Source organism: Fringilla coelebs (genome assembly GCF_963513975.1).
Source record: "Fringilla coelebs genome assembly, chromosome: 6".
NCBI classification, from domain to species: Eukaryota; Metazoa; Chordata; class Aves; order Passeriformes; family Fringillidae; genus Fringilla; species Fringilla coelebs.
The window spans coordinates 60,616,504-60,638,891 of NC_140034.1; the positions used below are offsets into that span (position 1 = coordinate 60,616,504).

General features: G+C 43.7%; 1 protein-coding gene across 5 annotated transcripts; it reads left to right on the forward strand.

Annotated features, from left to right (window-relative positions):
- Positions 1-1,043: 1,043 nt before the first annotated feature.
- Positions 1,044-21,777, forward strand: CTTN (cortactin). 5 transcript variants are annotated; one of them, XM_084208157.1, is made up of 17 exons: positions 1,044-1,163; positions 3,911-3,994; positions 4,264-4,337; positions 5,572-5,701; positions 8,268-8,378; positions 9,046-9,100; positions 9,622-9,732; positions 10,553-10,663; positions 10,935-11,045; positions 12,339-12,449; positions 14,076-14,131; positions 14,624-14,693; positions 15,123-15,271; positions 18,230-18,319; positions 18,426-18,615; positions 19,506-19,577; positions 19,866-21,777. In XM_084208157.1, exons 2-17 carry the CDS (start codon positions 3,911-3,913, stop codon positions 20,000-20,002), a joined length of 1,662 nt encoding a protein of 553 aa, XP_084064283.1. In that variant the 5' UTR covers positions 1,044-1,163; the 3' UTR covers positions 20,003-21,777. The 5 variants fall into 5 exon arrangements, with proteins under 5 accessions (XP_084064283.1, XP_084064285.1, XP_084064284.1 ...); XM_084208159.1 differs by lacking the exon at positions 12,339-12,449; XM_084208158.1 differs by lacking the exon at positions 9,622-9,732.
- The last annotated feature ends 611 nt before the right edge of the window (positions 21,778-22,388 follow it).

The window sequence follows — 22,388 nt, forward strand, 5'->3', positions numbered from 1 at the left end:
GAGGGAGGGGCAGCAAAATTAATTTTCAGGTAAATAAAAATTGACACTATATGTTTGGGGGTGGTACTTTAAAAAGAAACTACAGAGTCACTTTCCTTTTAAAGGAAAGTTTGTCACTTCCCACTGTCACAGTTGTAGGTTTGGTGCACAAGTTATTCAGCATTTTGTTAATTTTATTGTTTGTTAATAGTAGTGGACTTGGGAGGAAAAGGGCAATTTAGTTACCCAAGATGGCAGTACCTTTTGGTTTTACAGGAGATGTTGGAACAGATGGCTGAAAAGTGATACATAAATGTGGTTGGTATTTCTACCTGTACATGGAGGGACAGGTGAAGACTCCAAAAAGACACAGAGGAGACAGAAGTAATACCTAAAGGATTGAGGTTCTCTGTGTTCTCCCCTAGCAGACAGTGTTTTGGAATAAGTTCAGCCCTTTTCAAATATGCTGTATTCAGTTTTTAGGGTAAATTGCACTGCATGTAATCCAGGAAAAAGTAACGGACCTATTTATGACATGAACTAGCTACATTTGGAATTGTCGTACTTGTATTCACCGGGATTTTTTATCATCTTGCCCTCTATTACAGCTTCAATTTGTGTGTTTATCTGTAGAAATTGCGTTCCTTGGGGACTTCCCCTCCTTTAGAAGACTCTAACAAACCAGCACTTCATTCCGCAGTGCTTTAAAGCCCCGTAGTTTCCGTTTTGGCATCCGTTTCATTTGGATCGGATCCCAGCCAGGGGGGAACTGATAAAAAGCGATGAAAACCCCCGGGGACGGAGTAGATGCGACTTCCAAAACATGACGGTGCAAAAGTGAGTATTAAAAAACAAAGAAGGATGTTCCCAACTGCACCAGCAACTCCCCTGTGGCCATTGTAAAACTACTGATGCTGCATTTTTTGAAAGAAAGGGGGGACGGAGCAGCTCCAGAAATAAGTATTTATGATGGTTGGAGCGGCTCGCAGGCCGCGGGGGAGGCGGCGTCCCCGCAGCCGGCGGGGCGGAGCGGAGCCCGTCCCGCTCCCACCTGGAGCCGGGAAGAGGAAGTGGGAGCTCGGGAGAAGCGGAAATTGCAGCAGCAGCAGCAGTCGCCGCCAGCCCGGGAAGCACCGGCGGGGAGCCAGCGCTGAGGAGGAGGAGGAGGCGGCGGCAGAGGCGCAGTAAGCGTGGCAGGGCTGAAGGGAAGCCGGGCCGGGGGCTGCGGGCGCGGCAGGGGAGCGTAAGGCAGAGCTGGGGGGCGTCGCGGCTCCGTGTCTTTTTTTTTTTTTCTTAAAAAAAAAAAATATTTAAACTCCGAAGCTGGGAACTTGAGGGGAAGAGTCTGCGGCTCTTCCACAGTGGCGGTGCCGCTCAGGGCAGAGCCCCCGGCCGCAGTGCCGGGCTCAGGCCGTGGGGCCCGGCCGGCCTGGGAGCTGCTCCCGGCTCCCCTCGGCTGCGCCCCGAGCCTCGGCACTGCTGCCCGGAGCTCGTCCCTAGGCCCGGGCAGCGGGGGGTGCCGAGGCTGCCGCTGAAGGTGCTGGGTAGGATGATGTGTGTGCTGATTAGTCATAGCAGCGCCGGGCAGCGCATACATTCGAGGCATATATTTAGCTTGGGTTTGTGTTCGAACCGTAGCGTTTGCTTCTTCCTTCAGGAATCATGACCACGTGAGCCAGTGAGTCATGAATAGATCGTGTTTCTCCTCGTTCTGCCCTGGAATCGGTGCTGGAATAGCCGGCGGAAACCAGGCTTATTCCTGCTGGCTGCGGACTGGGAGCCCCGGTCGCCGGGGCTGCTCTGCTCCTTGTGGAATTCACAGAATGCGGGGCTGAGCTGTGGAAAATGTTGGCGTTTGTGGGCATGGTTTGCAGAGAATCGTGGTGGGTGCTGGATTTTGCACGGGGGTGCGTGTGAAATCCTTCTTCCCTGCGCTATTGTTTGTGAGAGCTTGAGGAGGAAGCAGTGAAACCTAGACTGAAGGATCCAGCTTTTGTTCTTTGAAATGTCCAAGCACAGCTGAATGAACAAAATACATTAATCAAGTGAGCATAAGAAACAAGTACTTGGGGCAGAAAAGTTGTGCTTGGCACAAAGCATAAAGAAATTGACCATACACAGCACCCCTGAGTCAACTCTTATCACTTGAATTCCATTCCTAAACATCTTGCACAGCGTGGTGGAGCACATAAGGATGGATACAGAACATCCCCCTTAGGAGAAGTTAGAAAGAACTTGGACCCATGTTGAATTTCATTATTGAGCTGGTTGGGTTCTGCTTTCCAAGGCTTTTGGGGTTTTTTTGGTGAGAGATTGGATTTTAGCAGGAAAGAGTAGGACAATCAGACAATCATGTGAGAGAAGGTTTTAGACAGAGTATATTTAAGAACGATGTTAAACCACTTGTGTTCTAAAAGTTTGGGTTATAAACTCATAGTCTCAGAAGTTTTTTGGATATGAGGTACTATTATAAAGGTTAGTTCCTTACCTGCCAGAGGAACTTGGAGATGGGAGACCTGAAAAAACATGAGGGGAAATATGCCAATACTGTTAATATGTCACTTGCTCTGCTCTTACACCCTCCTTCCCGGCTACTCCAGCATTTGCTACTCTGGTGTTTGTCAGTTTTCCAGCTGTTCTCACTCACCAGTCATGAAATTTCTGAAATGCTCCATAAAAGTGGCTCATCAGCTCATTCTGCCAGGCTGCAGAACGAGCCTGACAGAACGAGCTGTGGACTTTACCCAGGTATTATTACTTATGCATTTAAGAGGAAGTGAGTTTTCATCCCACCCACTGAATTATGCTTGTGTGAATTAAACAGCCTATGATAATTATCTTTGTAATCGGTTCTTAATTAGAAGATAAAGGTAAGTGGACAGAATGCTGGTATGTTACAAAACTGAACTCTAGTTGAATAGCAAAGAAAAAATAAAATCGTTTCTCTGAAGTGTATTCTGAAAAAGCTGGGAGGACAGGCAGCTTGTAGTTTGATGTTAAAGTTTTGCTTTCTGGAATGAGTTTGTTTTGATTTTTAGAATAAGGTGAGTAAAATCTGGCCACTAGCACTGGGAAGATCAGGAATTCTGCTAACTAGCTGAACTGTTAATTAAAAGCATCCAACTTGATACTCCAAGTGGAATGAAGTTTCCAGAAACTGAGAGGCTCCAAATCATTAACCTCTTGAAAGTGCTGGGTGTTGTTTCTAGAAGTCATTGTTTGCTTTTTTTATGAGTCTTGCTTCCTGCAGTCACCCTCTGTTTCCCCTGAAAGCCAGACAAGGTGCTGAGTTTGTGAGCACCGTGTCTCACTGGGGATTACCCAGGGAGCACAGAGCTCCTGTTCTCTGTTGTTGTTGGAGCAGTGTCTGGGTTGTGTGCAAGTTCTTAAAGTTGCTGGGATTTCTGTCGCCACGCTAGGACTCCCTGCGTGGCAGAGGAGGTTGTGCAGGTGTAATGCAGGTGAAGAACAATGTTGTGCTCACTGTTTTTAACGCCTGGGGGGGGGGGAAATCACCTATTCCTACACCTTAATTGTATGCACAGGATCCAGAATTAGCAGCAGTCTTTGGAAGTGCATGTTGGCTTGGAAACCTGTGTGAGCAGAAGTCTTTGAGTGCAGTGACTGCACAAAAGGCACACATTAATTTGAGCAAAGAAAGGTGACTTTGTTCTCTTGAAACAACAATTGCTCCTAATGTTTTTACAGTGCAAATGGGAGAGTTAAACAGGTTTGTAAGCCAGCTTGAGAAGACAGCCTGAGCTCCAGTGGTCAAACCTGTTTTCACTGCAAGCACAGCTTTTGGTGATGTGGTTAAATAACATACTTTATTGGGAATTTTGGATTGTATCTCCTCTGTCAGCTCCTGCATGAATCAAATGAGCTGGCAGGTGATTGGAGCATGACCCTTCTTTTCCTGCTGGTGTTGCAGATGTGGAAGGCTACTGCAGGCCACACCGTGTCTGTCAGCCAGGATGATGGAGCTGATGACTGGGAGACAGATCCAGACTTTGTGGTATGGCTTTTGGGGTTTACTGATCCACCAGGAACTTGTTCTGGGACAGTTCCAGAGGAGCTCTGCGGGGTGGGGGATGTGTCTTGGCCAAATAAACTGTCAGGAGCGTGTCCCTGGAGTGGAGGGGAAGTGAAGCTGCTTTTCCAACACTTGTGGTCTCAGTGACTGCTGGAAGCTTTTGCTGGAAGCTTTTGCTGTGAGCTCTGAAATGTGTGTTACTAGTGATTCCTTTGGGTTTTTAACTCTCTTTTAATGTGTGTCCTTCACAGAATGATGTGAGCGAGAAGGAACAGCGCTGGGGTGCTAAAACCGTGAATGGGTCCGGCCACCAAGAGCACATCAAGTAAAGCAGCTCTCTTGTGGAATGTATTAACAGGCCCAGTCCCTGGCAACTTTTAATCAACTCATGATCTCAGTTACTTGTGTCTTCATAATTAAAACAAGAGTCCCTGTAGAAGATTATTTGCCAGATGGCTGGTCTTTCAAATCTGTCTGTCTTCAGAGCTGAAATTAAGAGCAGGAATATGGTGCAGGGACCCTTAAATCTTCCTTTGTCACTGGAAATGTGATTTTTTCCTGCCTCTGTATCTGAAAAGGGTTTTTTTGTGCTGTTTTGGTGCAAGAGCATGTAGTGCCGGGGAGACGCTGAGGGATCTGAGCAGTTTCAGTTTGGTACTTGAAGGAAACGTTTTGTCTCTTAATTCTTACACTTTGATTAGAAAACTGCTACAATCAAACTCATAAAAACCCTGGCAAAGTAACAAACTGAGCTCTCAGTTTGATGGAAAAGCAAATAAGTGCATCACAGAGGGATATGTGAAACAGAAGTGATGCATCTCCTGAATCCTGTATTTCTTACAGAAAGTGTCTAGGACAGAACTTTAAAGCAATTTTAGGAAATGTGTGATGTTGCAAACAGAGGAGACGGAACTCTGGTTACTTCAGGGATCAGTGTTGCTCTGCTCTATTCTGAGGGCAGTGGGAATTCCTGCTGGTTGAATTACGCCTGAGAAAGCTTAAAACTCAGATGGGAAGTGCTTTAAGTACAGACTACACCTTGGGTTACTCCTCTTTTCATAGCCTGCACTGTCCTCAGTTCAATTCTGCAAATTTTAAGGGATCACTTTGGGAAGAGGAGGTGCAAGTTTCCTTACATCTTTATTTTGCAGTACAGTGCTGTCCAGAATTAGTCCTGATACCACAGGGGCTGTGTGATAAGAGATGATCCCTGTTCTGAAAAGTTGCCATCTAGATAGAAAGTGTTGAGAATAATTTAAATTATAACACAAGGAAAAAAATTATATTTCAGGCACAAATCAATTCTATATAAAGGATTGTTAAAATAGCAAATTCCCTTCTACATTCTTCTTAAAACCAGCAGTTTCTTTTCTTTTTTTAAACAACATTTTGCAGTGGGACAAATCCAGTGTCTCAAAATACGAGGAAGGGCTTGAAAAATACAAGTGATCCAGCTTCTCATTAAGATGATAGTTTTGTCGGCTTTATATTTTGCATCTTTTTGAAGTTGCTTGCTGAAACTTCCTTAGTAAAAGTTGCTTCTTTGTTGTCTTTTAAAGTATTCATCAGCTGAGGGAGAATGTATTCCAAGAGCACCAGAACCTCAAAGAGAGGGAGCTTCAAACAGGACCAAAAGCTTCCCATGGCTACGGGGGGAAGTTTGGCGTGGAACAAGATCGCATGGATAAAGTAAGTGTGGACAGGGCTTCCTTGGGATGAAGGGATCAGTGAAAGGAGAAGCCTGGCCAGCACCACTCTCTGTGTGAGCTGAGCTTGTTCCAGCTTTGCTCTGGGGTGTGCAATGGCCCCACGTGGTTTTTGATTGATGCCAAGTCTGGAGATGATTGCCTTGGGGTCAGGATTCAAGTTTTTAAGTTTATGTTTCTAAATGAACAAAGGGCTTGGTGCATTAATAAATCCAGTATGATCTTTTTATTTGGATGCTGGGCCAGCTCTTCTATGCATATAGATAGAGACTGCCAAAAAATGAAAAAAGGATGTGCTGCTGCATTAAAGTCAGAGTGCAGCTCTTATGAACAAACTGTGAACAGTGACAAATAATGCCAGTATTTAAAATATTATACTTTAATCTGATGGCAGTTTTTTATATAAGGAGTTGATGGCCGCTTATGCTTCATTGTTAAATTATAATTTCTAGTGTAACTTCTTTAGTTATGTGATAAATAGGCATATCAACTTCTGGCTGCTTTCTTTCGTGAGCTCTGTTAGAATAAGAATCAAAACATTTCTGAATAAGAAAGTTTTCTTACTTTGTTTTCTGTGTTCTTGGTAATTTGACAGCCTTAAATTTTTGCTGGATTCTCATATTCCAGAGTTAATTGCTGTCCAGTTCTCAGTGGGCCAACCTTTGAATGTGAGAAAAGGAATTGCTGAGCAGGTTCAGCCACCAGGCCTGTTCTGCTGCTGCTCTCTAGTGTCAGCAGTTTATCCCTCACCTTTGTCTGTGGGGAAAAAAAAAGGAACAAAAGTCAGCAGTGTTTCCCATAGGCCAGAATTAATCGTGGGGAAAAACATGCTGGTCATGCCCATGTGAATGATGCTGGTGGCAGGAGGTGTTCACAATTTCTGTTTGTAATGAATCTTTCTCCCTTGTAACTGTAGTTCTGAAGCCTTGTGGCTGAGATGTCTCCTTTGCAGGTATCTGTGCAGGTGTGCTGCTCCTAAAGCTTGGCTTTAAAGCTTGGCCATTAAATCAGGGTCGCTGTAGCATTGTCATGGTGCAGGGTTTTGCTGCATTTAGTGCAAAACCTTGCTTCTGAGTTAAACTGAACATTTCCATCACTCTGTGTGCCATACCTCCTGAGCTGGTGTAAAATGTATAGAAAAGTTATGAGGGTGTTTGACTCTGAAACACAGATTACCAAAAAAATATTTTTTTTCTAAGGGAGGTTTTGTTGTAATGCTTGGTATGTAGTGAAATGCAGAAAGTCCTGGTACCACCAAGAAAACACCACGCTTATACCTCAGTTGTTGTGACAAAAGGGCGATCAGGTAAAACCATGTAAAACCTAAAATTTTCAGAGCTTCATGTTTTTCATAAATGTAATGGGAAGAAAAAAGGGAGGTGAGAGCCTTTTCTGACACATTTCACAGATACTGTACTACAGAACACCTGCATAATGGACAGGAGTGTGGTTGTTTCAGTCAGGAAAAGAAGGGAGCTTTTTAATGCTTTTGAGTTAAAGTAGTGTCCTTTTATTGCCATCCTTGATCTCCTTGGCCTGTTACCTGGCAATGACTTCATCCAGTAATGCTTTGCTTCCCAGCCTGCTGGGAATGTTCCCTCCAGCCCCTGTGTGGAAGAAAAAGAGCAAACACTGTAAAATCCAAGGTGTGCAGACACCTTGTGTCCTCGAATTAGTTCACCTTGGTCCAGTTGCCTGTCACAGATTATGCAGTGTTGGGTTACTGGTGAGTTGCAGGTTGCTCTAGCCAGTTCCCAGTGTTGGCACTGGGCAAGGAAAAAACATTTTTACTCAAGTTGTGAGGCTCCAGCATCAATTCCAGGAGCTGAAAGGGCTCCCTAGCACTAGGTCAGTGTAATACTAGCAAGGGCTGTGTGGAGGCACTTCCAGGTGTGTAATTACATATCCCTGTGTCCTGCCAGTGGGATGGATGGAGCTCAGCCTCTGTTCAGCTCAACTTCCAGGGTCAGGATGCAGGGCTGGGATACCTTTGGCACAGGTGTGGATGCATCTCCTCATGTTCAACACCATTTTGCATGTGAGGAAGATGCCTAATTGTGATTTATGCAGGAGACTTGGGTGCCTCCCTAAACCAACGGCAGCTGGCTTTGGTTGTATTTGTATTGTTGTACAAAAATATTGTTGTATTTGTTGCAGTCCCCTGTCAGCTAAAACAGATCCCTAAATAAACACAAGGCTGTGTGTTTCACCTGAAACTCACTTGAAATTCTGCATGAACACCATCAAGACTCCCTCTGTACCTGTCTTGTTTTCATTCCTGTGCTTTTGAAGTGCAAATGCAGGGCATAAAATAGTTCCCATAAAATGCAGTCACTTCCCTTGCCTAGGCTGGATTGGTAGCATGGCAGCATCCTTGTGGAGACTTCCCAAGTGAGTAGGAATTCCCAGGGAAGTTGGTTTCAGCAGGAGGAGTGGCAGTGATGCATGTTGGTAACAAAACTCACCCTCCAGCTGCTTGGTGCAGTGTTTTGTCTGACGCACAGGACTGTGTAGCACTGCTATCTCTGAACTGCACCAATTTCTTCCAGTCAGCTGTTGGACATGAATACCAATCCAAACTCTCTAAGCATTGCTCCCAAGTGGATTCGGTGAAAGGGTTTGGTGGCAAGTTTGGAGTGCAAACTGACAGAGTTGACCAGGTGAGTGATTTCATCTCCTCCTGCAGCCACCCAGAGTGTTTGATTTTTTCCTTTGTACATAAAACTGCAGAATTCCAGTGCCTTAGGATGCTGGTGTGGGCTGCTCTTCCTGCTCTTTTTGAAGTTTAGCAGAAGCTAACACTGACTGTTATGGAGATTAATTACTGTTTAAAGCACAGTAGAAAAAAGCCCTCATGTGAAGTTGAGATGAATTGAAAAGAAAGCTGAAAAGAGATGTTAAAATCTACTTTTTTTGTCTTCTTTGACAAGGTCAGTGTGAATACTGTAGAATGTTTGGGGATGGTTTGTCCTGTATCACAACATGAGCTACTGGCCAGGATATTGTGTTCCAAGACTGTGTAACAATCCCTGCATGGAAATGCTGGATTTCTGTCATACGGACCTGGCAAGGCCAGGCTGGAGTGTGCTGCTGGTACAATTTGCCTTGGCAAGGGAGGGCAAAACCCTGGCCACGAACACATGCACTGAATTGCCATGTAAATGAATATGACCCATAAGTTAAAGAGGTATTTATGCTCCCAATTCAGAAGGTCAGAGCAGTATGGAGAGACACAGGGATTTGCTGTACTCTGTGTCCCCTGAAATGTGTGCAGTTTTTCTCCTAATGCCTAACACTGTCACAGTTGTCATTTTATTTCTCTTTCAGTCAGCTGTTGGGTTTGAATATCAGGGCAAAACTGAGAAGCATCCCTCCCAAAAAGGTAAAGTGGGGAGGTGGTCACCTCAGTGGGCACATCTTCTATAAAAAATAGAGTAGATTCTTTCACTGTGTGGGAAGTGCCTCCTTCAGTGAGACCTCTGCACGGCATTCCCAATGAATCAAGTGGTGGGTTTGGTGGAACAGAGGCGGAAAAAATTACTTTCCTAGCAGTTTCATGAGTTGATGAGGTTTTAAGACAAGGGAATAGTGGGTTGTCAGGAGTCTAATTTTTCTTTCTGAAGTGAGATTCAGGGGCATGTCAGGAAGACTGGGAATTGCTCTTTGCTGTATTGCACCCTGCTGGAAGTAGGCAAAAAAATTAAAGGGAACCATCATAAACTGTAGGACCATCATGAGCTGTTGCTTATTTTGTGCTTAAAATTAAACTGAATTTTATGTGCTAAAGCCTTCATAATACTTGAGATCTGAAATAACTTGTTTTTCCCCTCAATTGCTAGGCTATGCTGTATCCATGACAAGTTGCTTTCATGCTGTTTTTATTGTGCTTTACTCTCAATGCAGACTACTCAAGTGGTTTTGGTGGAAAATACGGAGTACAGGCTGACAGAGTGGACAAGAGTGCAGTGGGGTTTGATTACCAGGGGAAAACTGAGAAACACGACTCCCAGAAGGGTGAATAGACACACATGTGTTAGCAGGCTCCTTCCCTAGTGCTGTGGGCACTGCCCATAGCCCATGTTGTAAAATACTCATGTTTTACCCCTCTTGCACTCCTAACCTGCTGAAAGGTAATGCTGGGTAAAATTTATATTGCTGAAAACCTCAACTTCTGGGGAAAAAAAAAGCCCAAAATGATCTGCCTGGTTTTAAGGGATGGTCCAGGGCACACAGGTTTGTCTGGAGGGTTTTACAGCTCCTTTTAAAAGCTGTGAATCAAAGTAATCAGACTGAGAGCAGCTTAACCACCACAGAGAAGTGCTTCTAAAAGAATCAGCTGTTTGTAGATTAAAACACTTAAGAGTGTTTAGAGTTAATATTGTGTTGCTGCTCAAGTTTCCAGGCATATCTAATCAAAAATTGACCATTTTATTGAAAAATGGTGACATTTTTGCCATCTGTTTTCTCTTTGTCCCAAAGAAATGTTTGAACTCTAGAAATGCTGACAAGGAGCAGGGGGTGTTTAAAAGCATCCAAGCTGTTGCTGACATGGATTTAGAAGTTCACTTGGCCATAAGTGTCTTCAGAATTTTACCAAGGAGTCAGGCAGCAGAACTGCTGGTATTGCCCAGCAAAATGCTGTTTTATTTTCCATTTTGGAGAATGTGTTCCGAAGGATTTCTGACTTCAGTGTCTGAAATCAAGTTTAGCTGTGGATTTCAGTGCTTCTTTTAAAACACAGTGTAGTGCTAGCAGCCCTGATTATCACAGTTTCTCAAGGTGATGATTTTGTTGCTGAACACTTACAAACAAAACTCTTCCCTCTTATCTCTAGATTATTCCAAGGGCTTCGGTGGTAAATATGGTGTTGACAAGGACAAAGTGGATAAAAGTGCTGTTGGCTTTGAATATCAAGGCAAAACGGAAAAACATGAATCACAGAAAGGTTTTTATCATCTTCTTTAAAAATAGTAGTTCAGATCCTTTTAAACCTGGGAGAAATACTTTGGTGGGGGGGAGGTTTGGGTGGGAGGTTTTAGTTTGTTTAGGGGTTTTTTTGTGGTAAATGTGTGTTTGCCCCATGTGTGTGCAGATTTTGGATCCCTTAAAAAGGGATTATTAACAGGGCCACTTATCCCCTAACATATTTCTGAGTTTTTTCATTAAATGCAGTTTGCAGCTATGAATTGCAATAATGTTTTCTGAAAACTTCACAGATTATGTAAAGGGCTTTGGAGGCAAGTTTGGCGTGCAGACAGACAGACAAGACAAATGTGCCCTTGGCTGGGACCACCAGGAGAAGGTGCAGCTGCACGAGTCCCAGAAAGGTACCTCAGCTCTCAGCTCCTTGCTGTTCTTTCTGCCTGCCCTCATTTTGACCTCCTGTTGCCTGTGTGAGCCCTGCCCTGGTGTCTTTGGGCACAGCCTCACAGGAGCTGACATGGGGCTCCTTTCCTGTGTCAGGTTTTGCTGTTGCTGGGTGAACTGGTGGCTGCAGAGCAGCTTTGGCACAGCTGAAGCCCAGCCCCTCAAAGTCCAGGCTCAGGACTAAATTTTCCCTTTATGGGCCTGCAAGTATGCTGGGTAATTTTACTTTTTCAATTGAGCTGTGCAAACCACAGGTTAGGAATTCCTTTGTATTTTCCACAAATAAATTTTCCCTTCTGAATTCTGTTGTTTACATCCCTGTTTCCATGCAGGAAGAGTCTAAAATCAAATGCTGATTTTTTTTTTTTTTTGGTGGCCTGTGGGGTACCTATTCCTGTGAAATACTTGGTTCCCAGTAAAAATTCAACTTCCTGTAAAATGCAGCTGTTGCTCCTCAGCCCTCTGCCTGTCACTGCTCTTGACTTAAAGAAATCAGTATTTTTTAAGTAATGAAATTAAAGCTATTCCTCAAAATATTGTTCTGTTGGGTGCTCCAGCAGCCTTGTTGTGAGAGGATTACCTGAATCCCTTTTTTTCTGTGCCATCCCTCATTTTATAGTACATGTATATATTTATATAAATAAATAAATATGTAAATGGATAAATATATATATGTAAACAGCTGCTCCCTAGGCAGCAGTAGGGAATGATCAGCTCTTAGCTGAAACCTTTTCTCCCTCAAGCTGTGTGGCAGCAGGAGCATTCCTCTTTCCTTTAAGGAGTTTCTGGAGGGTGGACTTTGTGGGGCCCATCTTCACACCTCTCTAAAAGTCAGCTCTCTGTACAAATGTTAACCATGCTGATGAAGGAAGCTCATTTGATTCTCTTGTACTGTTTTGGTGTTTATTTTGTTTTTTCTCTTGTATCTGCTGTTGTTGTGTTTGGATGAACAAATTACCTGTGTACCTGTGTTCATACCTTTGATCAAATGCAAGTGCATTATGCAGTATGGATGAAAAACGTTGAGAAATGCTTTTTTTCTGTGACTTCACAATGGTGTTCTTGTATCTGATAAATGATCTCAAGTTGAGACTTTTTTCAGTTTACTCTTGCAGAGTGTCTTGATGTATTTCTTTTTTTTCACCATGCAAAATTGCTGATAATTGGAAATATTGCAGAAATTATTATGAGTGTCTCTGACTGAACTTTATTTCCCTGCCTTGGTTTTAACGTATCCCATGTGGCTTTTTCAGACTATAAGAGTGGTTTCGGAGGGAAATTTGGTGTACAGACAGAAAGGCAGGACCCATCTGCTGTGGGGTTTGATTACAAGGAGAAACTAGCCAAGCATGAATCTCAACAAGGCACCGTTTTCACTTGTTACTTTCTTACCAGTGCAGCCACTTCTCACACAGTCTGAAATAGTTCTCTGAGTAGATCAATGCCAGGAATGTGCAGACACTTAATGCGCTTCTATTCTTCCATCATCCAGCTGTTTTCTTTATTCTACCCTTAAAATATTACCTCAAGCAAGCCTGTGTTCAGGAAACACCCAGTGTTTAGTCAACAGCTCTGCAAAGTCCTGAATTAGTTATAGCTGTACATGCAGGGGAAAAATGACATTATTGTTAGTATGATGTTAATGGAATGAGTTTTAGAGACTAAAGTTTTGACTGGGTAAATTAATGGAAAAATATTCAGATAACAACCATACATGTAACCATTAACAAGAAATGGGCTGTGGCAAGATCATTTCAAAATTATTGTAGTCTTTGAAAGAAGTAGGGAATGTTTGTGGTTCTTGGGTGAGCAAATGCTGTTATAATGCTCTGTTTATTCATTGTGAAATAGTTGGGGTACAACCCACGAATTCCTGGTTTTCCATTATCTTAAAGTGAGGAGTCTGGAGCAGGAAAATGTAAGTGTAGTATATTTATTCTGGCTGAAAATACATACAAAGCTGAAGAAAATGAGGTTGTTCATTGATAGCTGGCATTTTCCTGTGCTTTAGTGACACATATTCAGGCTTTCAGAGCCCGAATGCGAGCACTGCAATGGCTGGCAGGGAGAGCCAGTGGTTTGGGGGCTGAGAGGAGAAGGGAAGGATTCCAGGGATGGCTAGGAAACATGGGCAGTGTAAGGGCACATTCCTACAGCTCACACACCACAAAGAGGTCTTTTTCCAGTCACACGCTCTTGCTGCTGCTGTTGTGCTGCTCTGGTGCTCCTCAGATGTTCCCATGAGAGCAGAAACCCCCTCCTGTCTGGGTTTGTTTGTTTTTATCAATGTCACTGGGAGTGAATTTGGGAGTGTGACAAGTGCTGAGGGCAGCACCAGCTGGGAGGAAGAGTGTGCAGCTCAGGGCTGGTATGGGATAGCTCAGCTACCCCATTTCTCTGCTGGTGAGTTGCTTAGGCAGGTAAAGCTGGCCTATGTAATTTCCCCTTTCCGTGTGTAGAGCAGGAGTTACCACCAATGGCTTTAATATTCACCAGCTGAGTATCTCAACCAAAACCACTGGAATGAGAAAATTGTTACATTTTCCTGCCATTCACAAAGAGGAAAAAAAAAAAGCCAAAACCAAAACACTTCTGTGGTCACCGAAGCTTTGAGCAAAGCAAAATGGCTCAGGCTCCATTATTCCTGCAGAGGGCTCAGGATTGGTGCTGTCAAAGGCTGTGTTACAGAAGTGATGCATCAGGAGGGCTCCTCCCTTACTCCTTGCTTGATACCTGTTCAATCCTCAGCTTTGTGTTTACTCAGGGAATGCATGTGGCCCACAGTCTGTCTTTTGCTGGTGTTCCTGAGGGCTCTTGGGCTTCTGTGTCCTCTCTGCATCAAAGCCGAGTAGCATTTTCTCTGGTGGCTGTCGCTGTGGCTCTGCATGAGGCTGAAATGGCTCTTTGCACCTGAGGTGGCTGTTTGCAATTGGCAGCGGGGGGGAGGGCCACCCAACTCCCTGTTCTGACCTTTTTTGTCCTGCTTTTAGATTATTCCAAAGGATTTGGAGGCAAGTATGGTGTCCAGAAAGATCGGATGGACAAGGTAAGTTGCTTCAAAGAGCCATGACTTCTGACCAGGCAGAGCAGCCTGGTTAGATCTGCATTGCTCAGCTCTCTATTTCTGGACACTTCTCCAGTCTAAGGGCAGAGTTTTGTGCTTTTCTAGGCCTTTAAAAAGCAAATTTATACACACAGAGCTGATGCCAGCTTATATGGATTAGAACAGCAACAGCTACACAATGTATTTTTATTGCCTTGGTTTTAGTTCTGATGAGTCACTCATAAACTTTTTTATTTTTAATTAATAGGATTTTGATGTGTTCAGAACTGCTCCTGAAGATTAATTCTTTCTAGCTTGACTTGCAGAAAGGATTATTCTGTTTGTAAAGTTTTGATCCTTCCTGATTTGGTTTTGATCTTCTGCTAAAAGACTTAGGGACGGTACCACAGTAAAATATCTCAGGCTGAGGCTGTGTGAATGTCTTCATGAATTTTTAGGGATTTTTACGTGTATCCTTTTTGTCCTCACTGATAGAATGCAGCAACTTTTGAAGATATAGAGAAACCATCATCAACATACCAGAAGACTAAGCCAGTAGAAGCTGGTAAGGCATAAGGGTCATCCAGAGAGAACTACTGTATTTGCATCTCTTTAGCAAGCTCAGATATTCTCCCTCCTTCTTTTAGAAATTGTTTTGCTTTGTTCCAGTTTGTTTCTTTCTCTTGAGGCTCATCAGAGTTAAGAAAGGGAAAAGAAAAAGTGTGAGAATAGGGAAGGAATAAGGAAGAATAAATTGTGTAGGGTAATGGTGGGACCTGTACCATGAAGGAGAGGAGGAAGAAGCATTACAGAGGTTTTTTGGAAGAGAAGTAAGATTGAGCTGGGAAGGGAGAGGAAGAAAGAGGTATAGAGCGACTTTGCTGACTGAACTATAAACTCAGAGGGGAGAAAAGCAGAAATTTGTAGCAGAAACTCGTTCCAGGCTTCTTTTTATAGAACCATGATTTGACTTGAATTCTTTTCCTTGTTGCAGTTGCCAATAAAACAAGCAGCATCCGAGCTAACTTTGAGAACCTGGCCAAGGAGAAAGAGCAGGAAGACCGAAGGAAGGCAGAGGCTGAGAGAGCCCAAAGAATGGCCAGGGAGAAGCAGGAACAGGAGGAGGCTCGGAGGAAACTGGAGGTCAGTAAGATTCAAATCCCATTGGAACAGCCTGGTTTCAATGCAATGCTGGGAGAAAAGGGAATCTTTGAGAAAAGGTTCCTTCTTTCCAGCTGGCCTTTAAAGCTCAGAGTGTGTGTTTGTGCCTGTGCTTTAGCTGTGTTTGATTTCAGCCTGGCCTTTTCCTCCTGTATTTCTGCCTTTTGGCAGTCCCACATTCTCTTTGGGCACGGTGGAGCTCATGAGGGGAGAGCTCTGTGGTCCCCAAAACACCTTGCATGTTCAAGAAGTTTCACCCCATGCTGAGAGCTGGTGATGCTGTTCCTTTGGGATCAGTGTTTTGGGAGATGGAGGTGGTATAACAAACAACCAGGAGATCAGCGGAAGATAATCTTCGAAATGTTAATTGAAAATTAGGGAATTAAAAAAATTGACTTTGCATTGATATGGGTAAAAGCGTCATGATTTTTTTGTTATTCATAAGCAAGGTAATTCCAGGACATGTTTAGTCAGAAACTGTATCTTATCTGTTTTATGGAATTTGCATATTTGTTTGTATTGGTTTGTATTACAGGAGACTAAGGCTTGATGTAATTAACTTGTTTTAAGAGTACGAAAGACTGCCTGGTAGGCTCTCTTCCTCTAAAGAGATTGTTTTTTTTCTTTTATTTTTCCTTGTTTCCCCCTTTCCTCTCAGCTTATCACCTATTTTGCCTTACAGCATCACAATGTGCAGTGTGAGCATATGTTCACTGCAGAAATGTGTCACGAGCTGAATGGGAGCTCATCTTCTGTGCATCATTCTAATGCTGCCTTTCCTCCACGTGGACTTTTAGTACCTTCCCCAAACACTCCTGGGGTTTCTTTACTGTGCTGGAGAAAAGCTAGGAGAGGAAGAGGTCATGGAATGGTTTGGATTGGAAGGGACCTTAATTGCTATGTCTTTTGGGGTTTTTTTTGTTTAATTACTTTGTTATCTCAGTAATTATGTTATTTCTCTGCTGGTATTTTTGTTGTGAGTGTGGGTTAAATCCAAGCCATTTTGCTGGATTTTTCTTGTGCTTCATCAAAGATTCTGTTGCCTGGACACATTTGAAGTTTTTTTCCCCCAAAGCTGGTATTTAAATTTCCCCGTAACTGGATGATTAATGTTCTTACAGCCTGAACATCTCCATGGTTAATTGTGGGATTCTGTAGACGCAGAGAGAGAGGATGAGGTTGAGGGGAACTGAAATGGCTCTGTTGGCACTGCCCCTTGCACCCAAGCTGAGCAGGAGAAGGGCAGAGATGTGATCCACACCATCCACAGAGAGTGCAAAGGGCAGGGGTGGACTCTGACTGGAGTGAATTTTATTTCTATCAGTGAACTTCTTCACTTCCAGAGGATATGTGGGCATACACCCTCCCACAATGGGAATGTACATATGGACTGCATTCCTTCCAGAGCCCTGGTTACTGGTAATCCTTGTTCTGGTTTGCTTTTCACAAATGTCACACAGGCAAAGAGTGCTCAGGGAGCTCTTCTTTGATGCCTAGGTTGAGTCAGTGCTGCCTCATGATTTCACTGTGCTCTGCTGCCTTGCAAAAAAAAGGCAGGATGTTCTTTCACATGGAGCATTTCACTGTGGAACAAAACCCGGCCTGAGGGGAACTATGCAATTTAAATGTTTTATGGCAATTACACTGTGTCTTTCCTAAACTATCATCTGGATTGCAGACCCATTTCCTAGGGCAGATTAGTCAAACTGTTGCCACATTTGCCATCATTAATGGATTGATGCTGCTTAATTTGTCCCCAAACTTAGGTTTGACTTCTAATACTCACTTTGCTGGTGCCTTTTAATCTTTTGATCTCTAGCATAGGATTTAAAAGTGAGGGAGGTTTTGCATCAGGAGAGACTTTTTCCAGAAAGTAGAGCACTAAGCTTTGAATTGTCTTCAAAGCTGGCTCTGCTCTCAAGACACGTTTTGCTTTCCTTGTCGGATGTATTTTTTTCTGGGCCGTGACAAGCAAAGAAAAGCAAGAATTTTTTGCAAGAGAGTCCTATCACTGCATCTCTGTACCGCCATCTCCTGAGAATCCTCTGGGGTGTTACAGCTTGATGGGCCTAAACTACTGGAGTGCACAAATTCCCATTGCACACATCCTCTCCTCCTTTTTTTCAGTGAAGAAGACATTTTGGCCCTGGATTCATGGTTTACTTTTCACCTGTGGTAAAAAGAGGCAAAATGAAAGTTAACCTGTTGAAATAGTTATCTTGTTTTGTGTCACGTTAGCAACACAGGATTTCTTGCACTTCCGTGTCCTGCCTCCATAATGAGTGGCTTTCCAATGGTTGTGGAATTGCCATGTGATTCACTGGTGGGATGGCACTTGAGTGAAGCATGAAGCACTTGAGTGCCAGAACAGATCCATGTTCTTTGTGTCACAGAACACAAAAGCAGTACCGCTTTTATTTCTACCACATCTCTTAATTCCTCTGAACACTGGAATCCTGTCACTGTATAGGGCCCACTTTTGTCTGAGCTGTTCCATCCTTTCCCTTGGCAGGATGTTTTGCAGACCTGCCAGAGCTTGCACGACCATTTCTCACCAAAGGCAGTTCATCAGTTGTGCACCCAGAACATCTGTGGGCTTCAGGTTTTTTATACTCAGGCTGAAATGGGACATGAGGCCCAGCCAGCTAATGAGCAGAGTGAATACACTGAGCACCAAAACCCTGCAGTTCCTCTGGAGATGGGCCAGACAACTCTGGGGCTGTTTTTAAACATATGTGCCATGGGGGTTTTGTTTCTTCCCTTGTTTTTCTTCTGCTGTGCTGCATTTCTGGTGCTCTGCTCAGACCAGGCAGCCCAGTCCTCCTCTGACCACAGCTGTTCATTGCAGGATAAATTGCCTGTCCTTTTTTTTGAGGGTTGTTTCTTGGTCCCTCATCAGTGACTGAGCTGCACTGAAGTTTTCCTTTCTCCTGGATTTAGGAGCAAGCTAAAGCCAAGAAGCAGACCCCACCACCCTCTCCTGTCGTGCAGGTGGCGGAGCAGAAGGCACCGTCAAGCCCAGTCTACGAGGTTTGTTGGGGTTCCTTTGAGACATGGGCTTTGACCCTGATCAAAAGGATCCTGATTCTGTGATCTTTTCACAATGCCCTGACAGAGCTCCCCTGTCTCCCTGCAGGATGCAGTTTCCTACGAAGCAGGGTCAGCCTACAAGAGCTCCAGCCCATCCTACCCTGCTGCCCAGGAGCCAGAGGCTGGCTACAAAGCAGCACAGCCGGAATACCAGGAAGCAGTGAGCCAGCGGGAGGCAGAGTACGAGCCAGAGACTGTCTATGAGGTGGCAGGAGCAGCAGACCACTACCAAGCAGGTTTGTGTCTCACAGCCAACCCTTTAGGATAGGGATTATTTCCTTGTGCAAGAGTTTAATGAGCAGCTGTGCTGATAGCACACTGTCCGGGTTTGCTGAACTCACAGTCCAGTGAGACTTTATACATTCCCCACCAGCAAACTTTAATTAGGAAATTAATAAATGGCTGCAGCAAGGTGTTGAAGTTAGTTAACTTTTGTGAGATGATGTTGGAGTAATTACAGTGCTTTCCAGGGTCTCAGTTCAAAAAGAAATTCAGGGATAACCATTCCCACCCCATGGAATGTAGCTCAACGTGAGAAGAAAGCACTGAGCTGGAGATTAAACATGTGCCACACCAGGAAAAAAATCCAATCAACAATTCTTGGAGTTTGATATTGAAGTGTTGGGTTCTGTTCCTGTGAGGGAGTGGAGTAGGGATCTATGAAACTGCAAGATAAGAGTCTTTTGAATTCCTGTTTTTTTCTCACTTCTTCTGGTTATTAAATGAGCTGTGAAAGATGAACCTGCTCTGGTACAAAAAACTGGGAATTTTAAGCAGGTCTCTTTCTGCCTCCCCAGCATGCCACCACTTGTATTAATTATTGTCTTACACAGCGATCTTGAGCTCAGCTGTCCTGTCACATTTTAAAGAAGCAGTACAGGGCTGATTGGTTTTATGTAGTCCCATACTCAATGTCTCTTGTAAATGTTTCTTTTCATGCTTCAGTTGTGTGTGATTGAGGGAGTAAGTCCATGCAGAAGGAATGTCAGCACTGCTGAAACCTAGCATGGGTTGTTGCCTGCTTCCTGTGTGGGTTAGCAGTGCAATTGAAGGAGAAGCACCACAGAAAAGAACTGAGGGTGATAATGTACTTCATATTTTAATTGTTCTCCCCTCCTCTCTTCAGAAGAAAATGCGTATGATGAGTATGAAAATGAACTTGGGATCACAGCCATAGCCCTTTACGATTACCAAGCTGGTGAGCAGAGCTTTTGTTTTCACCCTTTGGCTTTGAAAACTGTCCTGCATGAGATAAATCTGGATTTTTCTTTGCCTTTCTATGTCTCTTGTGGTGGCAAATGAAAAGTCAGGGATTTGGGAGGTTTAACAAGAGCACAGATTGCAAATATCTGGGTGTGGATTGCAGATTACCGGGTGCTGTTTGTGGGACTGGTGGCAATTTCCAAAGAGCTCTTCCACCCAGGGGCTGGGGCTGTTGTGAGCCCTTGGCAGGGTGGGTGCTGACCCTGTTGGGCTCTCCCTGCAGCGGGTGACGACGAGATCTCCTTCGACCCCGACGACATCATCACCAACATCGAGATGATCGATGACGGCTGGTGGAGAGGGGTCTGCAAGGGCCGCTACGGCCTCTTCCCCGCCAACTACGTGGAGCTCAGGCAGTAGGGACTCCTGCTGCTGCTCATGCCTTAATTTCCCAGCCCACACACCACTTCACACACTACAGACAGACCACGAGGCTTTCCCAAGGATGGAGGGGGTATATGCATATGGCTTTTATATTTAATACTTTGCTGATGCTTTTTAAAACACTTATGCCACAGAAATCGCTAATATATTGTAACTACTCTGTCTTTCACCAAGGCTCTTGGGATTTATTTTCACCTGGAAACGTTTCTTCTCTGCCAAATTAGCCAAGCCTTTTGGAGGACAGGTAGCTGTCTGCTGTAATATTGCATGTTTTACTCCTAAGTGAGCAGATTTAGTCAAGTGTTCAAGTCTAGTTAGTCTTCCACTAAGCGTTTGCAGCTGAGAAAGTCATGGCTATGCAGGCTGTTTGCATTTCCACCAAGTGGAGAGGACTGGGAAGGTGCAGAGTTGGTTTTTTTCTTATTTTCCTTTTTTTCCTTTTCTTTTTTTGTTTCCTTTTTTTTCTTTTCTTTTCCAGATAGTGCTTGAAAAAAATGAAGAAAATGTTTTACAGTTGCAGTTAATCAAATACTGCCCAATATTTATGGAATAATTATGTTATGAAGGAAACAGTCTGGTACTTTTTCCTTCTCCTTTAAAGTGGAGTTTTTTTGGCTCTTAAATTAAATTTTTTTTTCTTCTTTTTTAATTATTTTTTCTTGGTCCTGCTCCTCCTGCTCATGTTATCCCAGAGGAGGGCTGCAAACTCTCTAGCACTGATTGTCCCAAATTCCTTCACCCTTTTGTTTTTGCTTCACCCTCCTCTTTTCCCAGGAAAACTTGGAAAAGTTACTGTGCAAATGTTAAGTCACCCAAGGAGATTCCTGCTTGTTCAGAAGGAAACTGGCATCCAGATCTGCAGGAATATTCCCATTGCTTTAAATGGGAGGAAAAGGCAAGAGGGGTGGGATTGCAGTTGTGTTCTGTGTGCAGTGCATCCCTGCTCACACAAGGAAGGAAGGGCCTGCTGTGCAGTAGCAACATTTTATGGAACCATTTTCAAGTCCAGGAATGTTAAGGATTGGATTTGAAACCCATGTAAGTGATCTCCATTTTTAAACCAGACAAGAGACTTTTTTTTTTGTATGTTCAAGGAAAACTGCCAATACTGTTCTGCTAAACAACACAATTAAACCTGTTTGGTTTTTGGGGTTTTTTTTGCCAAAACTGAAATTCCTGTCACTGTAGAAAGCTGACCACTGCAGATTTAGGGTCCCTACCAAAGATAGCAAGTTGCATCCAATAGTGCACATGTTCAGTGTCTGTACTGTCTGTTTCCACCTTCTGATCAAAAGGAAAATGTCAAATCTGGTGTAGCAGCCAAGAGAGAAGGCAAAGACTTCTTATCAGATCTAAATTTGGACCAATGGAATATGGAAGGCCTGTACAAAATGGTGACTTGTACAGAGTATCAAGGGAGAAGGCATCGTGTTGAACCAGTTCTTGGATGGTTGGGACAATCCTTCATGAATGTCACATGTGTGTCATGATTATTGCTATTTTTTTCTCCTTTCCATGGTCTCATATCTGTGTTGTATTTGCATTACTAGGGTTGGGTTTTATATGCAGTTTATTTTATCCAATTTTAGAACACCTCATAGGGATATGATTTTTGTAAATTAAATATTCAATAAACTTTTTGAACCATTTGCATGGAATAATTTTTTTTTTAATTTTTCTTTTGAAAAATGTCAGCATCAGGCTCAGCTTTCTTTTGTTTTATGTGCTTGTTACTTCTGCTAAACACACCAGTGGGCTGTAGGGTTTGTGGCTGCTCCTGGATTTTGGGAATGCTGGTGCCATCAGGGCATTGACTGCTCTTGCAAACACAGATGTGGGGTTACATCAAATAAACTTTTCCATCCCTTTAAAGCTGTTCTGCTCTTGTTCATGGCAGGGTGGGTTGTTCCTAAGGCTTTGCTCCTCTCTCTCCTGCCAGCAGGAACGTCCTGCCTTGCTGTCCACATTTTACAGTTCCAACCCTGAACTTCTCTTGGTATCTGGTGCTTGATGCACCACTGGAAACGTCCCAACAGCCTTTTTTTGATTCTTTAGTGGTGCTGATGATTAATGCTAGGTGTTATTTGTGGATTGCCTCACCTCGTGAAGAAGGCTGCATGGAGTGGAGAAATTCTGTCATTAGACACACATGGCTGTCCAATCTGCTCTTGGCTGTTGATTTTTAATTTAAGTAGATTTTCAATAGCAAGAATCAACCAAACTGGGTTGCTTTTTTTTTTACTTTTACCCAAGGAAGGAGGAGCAGGAGTCATGGGAAATCACCAAGTGAAGCTCAGGGAGCATTTCCCAAGTGCTGGTGTGGCTTTGCAAGTGCAGACTTGAAGCCACCTGTGATTTTCTG